This window comes from Nelusetta ayraudi, unplaced genomic scaffold (assembly GCF_046127955.1).
Source record: "Nelusetta ayraudi isolate G7.1 ecotype Tasmania unplaced genomic scaffold, CSIRO-AGI_Nayr_v1 ptg000015l, whole genome shotgun sequence".
Classification (NCBI taxonomy): Eukaryota; Metazoa; Chordata; class Actinopteri; order Tetraodontiformes; family Monacanthidae; genus Nelusetta; species Nelusetta ayraudi.
In genome coordinates, this window is record NW_027466065.1 from 3,436,597 (window position 1) to 3,447,571 (window position 10,975).

The following is a 10,975-nucleotide window of genomic DNA, read 5'->3' on the forward strand; positions in this document are numbered from 1 at the left end:
CTATCGATAAGATTATAGTGAAGGCGTGTAAGCAATTGAGAATGTGTGCAATTGAGCAATCAATGAGCCTTACTTCATTTCAATTCCTTTACTTTAAAGCTAGGGCTGAAATACAGCGACACGTGTGATGGCGTAATATTTGTAATACAGGAGGTGTTGTGGGCTCTGCCACTGGGCCGTGATATATCAAAGTGGAAGACCAGTTTCCTTATGATGTAAGGAAATCACTTCAACATCCCCACTTCTGTCTTTATAGTCTGCAACACACAATGTCCAACGGGACGACAAACAGAGCCACACAGGGCTCTTGCTACAAGTTCTGGTCCCTATGACTAGAAATCAGTTTGGGCCCCCCGACCCCCGTCCCATACACACACTCCCATATATTCAAAGACACCGTGGGGGCCCCTGAAAGACTGCTGGCACATAGAATGGTTCATGTTGTCCCCACTTACTGGCGCCTCAGGACACGGAGCGATTCAATCCCGACCCTTCACAGTAAAACGAGCCTGTCGGACAACAAACTGGAAACCAGGACCCACTTTTTATAGGACAGTCTCACACAGAAGAAATTCACAGAAAAATAAACCCAACAGCTTAACAATTATGTTTTTGGGTAGGGAGAAATAAAATGTTACGCAAACAGGAACATTTTGGAAAACAAACTGGCCAAGTAACAGTGAGGTCCAGTTCATTAGCAGTGTTAAACGTGAGCTACCAGCAGTGTTGGTGAGTAATCTAACTAGTAATGGAGTAATGTAACGGGATTACTGTGGCAAAACTGGTAATTGTATCATAATTACTTTATCAAGCCACAATTCCATTACTTTTCTGAAATATCTTGCAAGCTGAAAATGTCTTATTGTCCACAAAACGTCTGAAATTTAGAAAAACAACCAAAAACAACGATGTCGCAGATTGATGACGTTATGTGCAACCGTCACTTTATATTTTTTAACTACAGTAATTAATTAGTGATTAGTAATTGATCACTTGTGGAACAAAGTAGTTAAAGCAGTAATTAGATTACTTTTTTAAACAAGTAATCAGTAATCTGTCGTTGGGATTACTTCTATGGGGTAATCCCAACGACACTGGCTACCAGCTCAGTCTAATCAGCGTGCACTAGCGGGGGCGCTGTGAGATATGATCCTGTTGGGCTTCACCTGGCCATGTGAGGGCAGCCTGCGTCATGACCGACGCTGACGGCCGTCCCTTGCGGTGCACTTCTGCTCATCTTCCAGTTGCGGCCCGTCATGCAGTGTTCAGACCTGGGGAAGCTGCAAGGTTACCGCACAGTGCCGGTATAAGGATCGACGTTTGCTTGAGATGAAAGCTATTTATTTATTTTCTGGCCTTCAGGGTTCCAGTTTGCTTCATCAGTAGCTGCAGCAGCCTGTCCCTTCATGCGATTTCCCTCCTTAAACCACTTCACTCTCAAGAACCGCTTTTAACCCAGTGACTTAAAAAAAACAAAAAACGACTTCTTTGAGTCCTCTTGACCCGTCAGCCACCGCCTCATCTTCCTACCATGATCTAAATCCTCTTGCTCCCCTTCACTGGCTGAATATTCCTCCTTGCCTTGCGACACCATGGTGCACAACATTCTTCTTCTCCTCTAAAATCAAACCATCACTCTCTTTGGAGATCTCCAGAGGCAAAAAATCCCCCCTTCAGTTCAACTAGCTGCTGACGGATTTCTTTGGTTTCTAGCTACGCAACCCTAGCCACCATCACGGTTTTGCGGCGAATCCACAGGTTTTTTTTTTTTTTTTTTTTTTTTTACAAGCTAGGATAATTGTCGTAATGCAAACGATGGTTGAGTTGCAGCGCCGACGCCGGTCCATTGGCCACGACGGAAATAAATGACCATAATTACGTCCAACTGCAAACATCTGTGTACAGAGCGGCTGGAGGCTGAGCGGGAGCGCGAGCGGGCGAAGGAAACGGTACAACTCCATTAGCGTAATGCGCAGTGAAATTTCACTCACAGTGCAGAAAGTCGTTAAGTGCTCTCCATCTGTCTTTTCCTCGGTTGAGGAAATTTCAGCGCATTTATTATTTAGGGTGCCCTGTGCCCACCACGAGCAAGCTCAACCTGTGACGCCGTCTTTTTGACTTTTAGCCGGTTGCTAGCTCGTTGATACCTGAACGCCGCCGACCTCAGCGTGTGGCCTGGTAGTTCAGCCTGTGATCTTTCCCTTCGTGTTCTTTACCAGCTCAGTTCACGAGTTTGCTCTTTGAAAATCCTCCCGCAGTCATCAGGGATCGGACTCATTACAGATGCAGATGGGCTGTAGCAGAACTTTTGGTCTTTTTTTGTTTCTTTTTTGAAGGAAGGCAGATTCAGTCCACCTTGCAGCACCCGGGCCTGATGTAAAAACGCAGCGTCCATGCAGCGCACCAGGTGTTTTACACACGTCGGCTGATGCAGAATAATCTGGGGCAGCGCTGCAGTGCGCCAGACCAAACCGCCCGAGCGGGCTCATTGTCGTTCGGGAGCTGTCAGACAGGATCATAGCGTACAAACCGATAAACAGCATGCAAGAGGAGTTTATCAGCCTTCCGGTTTTGCCTGCTGCAACTTATTAACATTCAGCTCGGGGGGGCTCGGAGGGCCTGCGTGATAGATGGATGCCGTTGAGGGCTCTGACAACTGATTAATGCCTTAATTATCTCCGGAGAGGACCTGCCACTCCTCCCAGAGCTGACAGAGTGAGCTGTGTGTGGCCCGACGAGGAACGCCGTGTTCAGGGCTCGCCCACTGCTATCTGCTTCGCCAGGGTCACATTCATTTTCCGCTCCATGAAAAAAAAAGAAAGAAAAAAAGAGCACTTTTTTTGTGCTGAGGAGGTGTACCACGGTGATGAAACACAGCGGCAGAAAGGTGCTGAGGGATTTCATTTATTTATTTTTTTACCACTCCTGCGAGTAAAATGAACAACTTCTCAAAAGAGCCTCTGCACGTGTGCATGCAGTCATGGTTTCAAGTGGCAAAAAGAAAAATGTGACTTTAACTGATAAAATACTTTAGTTAACCTCTGATGAATGACAGTGTCTGACTGAGTGCCTTGTCAGACGTTCTGTCTGACAAGGCATGTGAGTGAAATCGCACCCTCAGTTTATGCTTTTAATGCACAAAAAGGAAACTTGAGCATTTCTGTCATGACTAGACTGACTAAAGTCCTCTGCAATGAATTCCATCAATTTTTTTTTATTTATTTTTTTTATACACAAATGAAAAAATATCAAGTGACATTAAAATGTCTTGGCACTTCAAGCTGAGAATTCCTAACGTCTAACCTGAATCATCAGGCTTGGTATTTGGTTGGCACACACTTAAGTACCAAGTACAGAAGCCGTGTGAGGTGAATAACCTTTTTTGGTTGTTGTTGTTGTCTTGTTTAGGTGCCAATCCAAACCAAATAGTGCTTAAATGACACAGAAGGTGTCTTTGTTGCTGACAGGAGGTGCAAATGAACATTTTCAGAGCGAGCACAACCTCGAAGGCAATGACTTTAATCGCTCTCAGCAGCAGGATGCCATTAAGACTCCATTCCCCTCCGAGGAGGAGACATCAGTTTAAACAAACACTTAACATGGCATTTATTAAACGCAGGGCTGCACTGTGCACTTCCACAAATGCCAAAGTACTTGCACACCACATGTCTATTTTTTTTTTGTTGTAAAATTATAACTTTAATTCCAAAAGAAATCTGTATAAAGTGTGTTTATACAGACATGTAAGGCAAATGTTTCAAAGAGGATCACTCTGTATGTCTAAATTAGAGCTTTAGAAGTTACCAAGTCACACAGTCACACGTGTTGCATGCACTTTGTTTGTCTTTGTCCCCACAGGTGTGCGACTGGTGCAAGCACATTCGCCACACAAAAGAATACCTGGACTTTGGAGCAGGCGAGCGGAGGCTGCAGTTCTGCAGTGCCAAATGCCTGAACCAATACAAGATGGACATCTTCTATAAAGAGACCCAGGCGGCGCTGCCTGGAGCACTGTGCAACCCTGGACATGGGCCTGGCGGGGAGAGTAAGCTGGATTGCGGCGGAGGTGTGCAACTGCTCACTCCTGAATCTTGGGGATCGCCAGTAGCAGACCTCCGGCGCAGGATTCCCTCGCCAGGAGGCCCCTCGTGTGCCTCTGCCCTGGCCCCGTCCACCTCGTCGGCCACGTCACCCTCGGACACAGCTGCCATCTGCTCTCCTTCGTCGTCCTCCTCGGCCAAGATCCCCACGCCGAGACCCCACGAGAGCCCCACGCTTCCTCCACCTCACCATCCCTCCTTGCACCCACCTGTCGGAGTCCCTCCTGGTAGCCCACCCATGGTGATGACACCACGGGGACCCATGCCCCTGCCTTTGTTCATGGAGCATCAAATGATGCAGCAGATGCGTCCGCCATTCCTTCGCCCCTCTCCGCACCCTGGCGGATCCAGTAGCCCGCTCTCTAACCCCATGATTCCTGGCATTGGTCCACCGCCTCCCCCAAGGACCATTGGCCCAGCACCGAGTCCCATGCACAGGCCCATGATGTCTCCACATGTCCACCCGTCATCCGGTGCCAACCCTGGAATGATGCCTCCTCACCATGGCATGCCCATGCCAGGCCTGCCACCTTTCCCACCAGTCAACATGATTCCCAATGGACGCATTCCTCTGCCGCCAGTCATGAACTTTGGCATGCCATCTTTGGCCCCCTTGGTTCCCCCACCAACGCTCCTGGTCCCTTATCCTGTCATTGTACCACTTCCAGTCCCAATCCCAATCCCAATCCCAATTCCCTTTAGCCCCGAAGCGTCCAGGGACCAGAAAAGTGGATCTGTCCATAGGGCTCCACAGTCCTCTGAAGACTCAGCCTCTGGGCCCCACTCTCCGAGTGTGTCTGGAGGTAACAGAGGTGAACAGAGAGTAGAGCCGACTGGTGCAGAGCTTCACTCTCCACTATGCTCGGAGAGAAGTGGGACAGCTTCGGTGGACTTGACTGTCAAAGCAGAGGACAATTTGCGTCATCTGAGTCTAGCTAGTGGCCTGATGGACGGAGTGATTGATCTAACGGTGAGCCAGCGGACATGCCAACAACCGTCAATCCAGAAGACGCAGCCTGGAGTTCAGGTGAAAGTCGAGGCAGCGGGTGAAGCGGGATCTCCGTCAGCTGCTGGGCCCGATAGGGAGGGGAGAGGCAACCACAATGGTGGAGGAGGGAGCGTCTCACAGGAACTGCTCAGTGTTTCAGAGCTGGAAGGGTTGACATACCCAAACATAGTGGAACCATCAGGCCCACCCACCAGCAAAAGCAGCCCCTCTTATAATTCTGATCCCCTGCTTAAGTCCTTGTCGAACGTTACCCCAGCATCTCAATGCAGCACTGAACGGACGCTGCCCCAATCCCTTCCTCTGCTGCAGAGCAGCCCTGCTGCCCCATGCAATGTCATAGTCAACGGTACCGGGTGGCCTCCGCGTCTGCCCTCTCCCGTTGAGTCTTGCCCTGACCGAAAAGGAGACCACTCCACAGGGGAAGCGGAGCCCAGGGAGCCCGTCAACGGCGATCTGGAAAACGAGGCGCTGAAAGAGAACAATTGCTCAGCTGAGGGAAAGCGGGGAGCGGTGCAAGACGAAACTCCGGACGGGTTCGAGAGTAAGCCAGACCCCGACTCCAGCTTGGAGGAGGGGGAGCACGCCTACTCACTCCCGCTCTTGTCCACCGGAGGCTGCGTTGTCATCCAGCCTGTGCCAAAGCCCGGCGCTGACAAGACGGCCATCCTGTCCTGCTCCATCAGCGCTCCTTTGTCGGCGGCGGTGAGCCCCGAGCTGGAGCCACCGCTGAAGAGGAGGTGTCTGCGAATTCGCAATCAAAACAAATGAGGTGGGTTCCCTCCGGTGCGCTGTGTAACATGATTATGGATGCAAAAAGGCACACAAAGACTCACACAATGTGACGCTTAATTGGGGGTTTGTGCGTGGCAAAGGTCAAACAAATGAATTAATTAAAATAGACATGAGATAAAAAGATAAATTCAGCCAAATGGCTTCAAACTAAATGTTCTTTTTGGCATTGTGTAAACAAAGTTTTTTTTTAATTTTTTGAACAGTAAAATTACTTGTTGCTTTTATTTGACTGCTACACCATCTCTGTGCCAATGGGTAATGGAAAGCCTTACATGACAAAGGATTTATTCACCACGTTAATACAAATTTAATGACGCGCTACTCAAGTTGTTAATTAAATGAAATGGTATTAAAGCGCAATTGATGGCCAATTCAAGTTGTGGTAACATGAGCAGAGAGCTCTGAATCGCAGTAATTAATTAACGACAAGGAATGGAAATCAAGCCTGCAGCACCATTAGTGCTGCTTACAGGTCCTGAAATTAATCATACATGTAATGGGGCAAATGTACTGCAACCTTCAAACAGCATGAGATTCTCCTTTTTGGTTGCTGCTCAGGCAGTCCACTTTGCTTCATCTCACCTTCCACACTATCAGAAAGACACACGGCATCGCATGGAAACTTGAAATTTTATTTATTTACTTTGTGTGTCATTTATTGGCTTTACTAATCTCACCCACCAAGAAGAGAAGCCACGAAACGGGCACATCTCAGAGATCATTGGAATACCCGCAAAGCTAAACAAAGTCAGCAAATCAAAAATAAATATACATGGTGGAGTCCATTGGACTTGATGGAGATGGATAAGATGGACTCAGTCTAATCCAGCTCCTACTCTTTTCTGTTTTTTTTTTGTTTGTTTTTTTCCAGATGGACGCATTGAGGACCACAGTGCCATCAACGACACTCACTTGTGCACTTCCCACAAAAGCCTGTCCTGCCCCAGTCTAACCACCAATCACACGCAACACTTTCCTCACCCATCGTCTACCAGCACCGTGAATCGCCTTCGACGATCTTGGAGGATTCTTTCGAACATGTCCATGTGTATAATAGTAGAGCAGATAGACAACTTGCTTTTTCTCTGTCCGCGTGGCGGACGTCAAGGTGGACTGAACATCTGGTGACTTCACGACGCGACCGGTCGAACCAATTGCTTGACTTCTGAACCTGCGGACGGCATCCGCGCAAGCAGGGAGGACTCCATCCGCTGCTCATCTCCTCACATTGGCCTTATTGTTCACCACTTTCCCCCAACAACGCTCACTATTTTGTCTGTTATCATGAAACAAAAATATGTTTGATTTGAAGAAGCACCAAACTCTTGAAGAGTGGTGCATGCTCTGCTCGCCATTTCTTTTGCTCATCCAGCCAAATTGCACCTGCCTTCCAAACCAAGGTTTTTGTCAAAAAAAAAAAAAAAAAAATAGTAAGGGGGTTTGAAGAAGCACAAACGGTATCACGCAAAATGCGAGTCGACCGCAGGAGGGTTTTAAATATTGCACGAGGGCAGGTCTTAAACATCAAGTCTTCAAAGGTGTTGTTCTTTCCTGAATCAGCAATTCGGGGGATAAAATATTAACTTCACCAGCAAAAGAGTGGGCCGCGCTAATAGAGCCCCCTGCTGTTTGAGGGTCTTATTACACCTACAGTACAGGTAGGAGGGCATGGATTGCTGAAAAAAAATCATCTGCAGGCTACTTTTACCATCTTTTCTATAATACATGAGCAGTTGAATAGCTGTCATGGTTTAGTTTGAGATCAACTGCACTGCGTTGTGAGAGCAGCAGGAGGAAGCTGGCTCTGTCACAGAGTATTCCAGTAACTAAACACACCAAGCAGAGGATGTTTGAAGCAAATATGAAGATGGGGCTAATGTGTCCCCACTCGGATCCTGCCAGCGCTGCTTGCTCCCCCCCTCCGGCCCCCCCGCGTTAAGTTTTAAGCCAACTTTCTCGCCGCCATTTTCCTTTTGTGCAGTTCAAAGTTGATGCGTCTCCCTCGTCCAGCTCGATCTCGATCTGCTGACACCACATCCGAAGCTTGAGAGCCGGGATTCAAAGAAAGCCAGCACTAAGACGACACGCCTCTGGCGGTACTGCAGGATGAGGTAATATCAGCTGCCAAAGGCCTCTGGTGTATTGAGGCAAAACATGTTGCCCAGTTGTGAGCAGAAATACAATTTCAAGTTAAAAGTTTGACCGCATAATTTCTAGTTGCCAAAATAAGAAGCACTTAAAAAAAAAAAAAAAACATGGACAGCACAAGTGGATGTCAAAAAGCAGTATTATATATATATTTTTCTTATTTATGGTTCACTCCGTGCAAAAAAGGCCCATCATAATTCATACTTGCGGCGACAGATAATGGTGATCCATAAGCATTGGTTTCCACAGATGTGTGTTTTGAAGTTCTGTGCTGTTGTTTTGTTTTTTTTTCCTTTGTTTCTGTCGGTTCTGTCCAAGTGATGTGATTCCTTCTGTGTCCAGGTTAGGCTGAACATTGACTCAAACTCATCTGCACCCACCCATGCACACGCATGCCACAAGGTAGATGTAGTTCACTTGTATGCTAAGGTGTGTGTGTGAGATAGAGAGAGAGAGAGAGAGAGAGAGAGAGAGAGAGAGAGAGAGGCAGGTGTGCGAGCAGAGAAATTACAGAGGCTCCTCTCAGAAGGCAGTGTGTAACTCTAGCTTTGATTTAGGCTCAGCTTGCCACTTGCCAAGGCTCAGTTTTGGTGTCACTTTAAGCATTTCCTTCCCCCTAATTCAATTCACTTCGAGGAAAACAGCTCACTTTACCCTCTGCTGGGTTGTTTTTCCCCGCTAACAGAGGTTTCATCTGTCCTTGTTATTTTCACACTGAGCTTTGATTGTCTGTTCAGTTGCATTTACTAGATTTTGGAATCACTGGCCACGTCACAGTAAAAAATAATAATAATAATTAAACTGTCAAAGTATGTTGCTAGTTTTTCAAAATAAAACAATTTGGCGATTCTCACTTTATTGTGAGTAAATCAACACAAGATTTGTTTGACCAAAGAAGCGAAACCACTCTCGCAAGAAACTGCAGGCAGGAATTGTCTACTTATTCGATACTCAAACGCCCTCTACTGGCGTAGAGCTTGTGACGCACACTAACTGTCAACATCTTTCAAAAACTGAGTACGTCGGTTGAAGAACACAATTTTGCCTTACCAAAATTTCATTGTTCTAGAAGATATTTTTTATTCCCCAGAAAATCATTCGTGCAAAAAAAAAAAAAAAATCTCTTTCTATAAATTTCTATTTCAATAATGGAGGAATCTTTGAGTTATAAAGATCCATCGAGATTTGTTGACCATACTTTCCTGAAAGAGCCAATGTTAGCCAGTGTCAGTGTTTTTCCATGCTTCCAACATATCTGCATTTCTTTCAGCGTGACACACACACACACACACACACACACACACACACACACACACACACACACACACACACACACACTTTTGTCACAACAACGCGCGTGTTGTGTGTGAACCTGACCTGCAGCTTGTCCTGTTTGGCACTGGTTCACTGTGGCACTGAGACTTATACTCAACTCTTACTGGAAGTTCCGGACTGCCGAGCGCCTCCCGGTGGTGGCAAACTGACTCGTAAACAAATCTCCAGCATTCCTTTTTTGTGATGATGGACTGCAGGCCGGGTCAACGACCTGAATTATGCAAAGTCAAAAATAAATAAATAAATAAAGAGTGAGAAAAGAACAACTCTGACACAGACGAGTGGTCCACATACAAACAAACAAACAAACAAACAAACAAACAAACAAACAAACATGACCTTACTTCATGTTACAACAAAGAAGTTGCCTTAGCTCTTGCTTGTATAATCTCAACAGTTAAGACAATGATGCTCGCTCGTGAAGAAAACGATCCCTTCTTTGTACAAAATGAAATATACCAGGAGCAGTGACTGGTTTGTTATCTTACTCATGTCAATGTGTACATGATCAGCTTTTATCCTGTAACCTTTTTCCAGCCCTCACATTTTTGCTAATAGGAAACTTCTTTTAAAATTCCTTGTTCCCAAACATCCCAATCTGTTCAGCGTTTTAACTCGTGGTGGACTGTCAAACTTTTTTGTGTACATTTTATAGTATTATTTATTGTTGAAAGTTTTGCATTTGCAAACAACTAAAAAAAAAAAAAAAAAAAAGGTAAAGGTGGTTTGACCTGAGCATTCTGTTCTAATGTAAATGCCAGTGAAAAGGTTATTTTAACGACTGAAAATTGATGCTGAGATGATATTCTGACTTTTTTTTAAGAAAAAAAAATGTAACTTGTACATAGAGTGCGGCCAAAACCGCTTTGGACATAATCTTTTTTTTTTTTGTGTTGTAACAGTATTTGTTTTACCCAGTGAATTGCTCATGAAGACAAATAAATAAGAGGCACAAACAATGACGAGGGTTGTATTGTATTGAACAGAAACTCCTACCGAAATAATTTTCACAAAGCTCCACACAGCACACTGGTGACTGTTCAGCCAGACTCTCAGTTTAAGATAAGAATGGTTGCCAGGCAGCAAAGAATTTCCCAGCAGAACCTGTGATGCTGTAACTGATTTATTTCCTTCTTTCTATCCTTTTTTTTTTTTATCAAACAGTCTTCGTCCGGCATCGTGAATCAGGCTACTGGTGAGCGTCGAGGAACACAATTTGGGTCCAAAAATACAAAAGCTTATGTTCCTTACAAACCTATAAAAGCCGTGGAGTAGACGTTGCCTCTACTGCCATCTAGCGGCTAAACTCTAACTTGACTTATTTCACTAAAAAAAAGAAAAAAGATTTTTATTCTCATTCACTCAGGGACACTTATATATTAACGAATATATTTTCTTTGTATCTGCCAGAATTTTTTTTTTTTTTTTAAATCTCCCTTGTCACACAAACTACTCTGAGAGGTTTCCTTCAAAGTCGTTGAGGTGTCAGTGCCACAGTGTTTTTGTTCTGCACTGGGATTGTTGCATGGGGGGGGGGTCTGCTGGAGGATATCCCAGCAGCAGAGGGGTTCTTTTTTTAAAAAAATTTTTA

At 45.6% G+C, this 10,975-nt stretch overlaps 1 protein-coding gene across 4 annotated transcripts in view; it reads left to right on the top strand.

Annotated features, from left to right (window-relative positions):
- sobpa (sine oculis binding protein homolog (Drosophila) a) overlaps window positions 1-9,633 on the top strand; it is a 34,558-nt gene extending 24,925 nt beyond the window's left edge. For all 4 annotated transcript variants that reach the window (XM_076023533.1, XM_076023534.1, XM_076023535.1 and 1 more), the window contains 2 exons: window positions 3,859-5,878; window positions 6,773-9,633. In XM_076023533.1, coding sequence (XP_075879648.1) covers window positions 3,859-5,877 — 2,019 coding nt within the window. In that variant the 3' untranslated portion in view covers window position 5,878; window positions 6,773-9,633. The remainder of the gene's footprint in view (window positions 1-3,858; window positions 5,879-6,772) is intronic.
- Window positions 9,634-10,975: the final 1,342 nt, after the last annotated feature.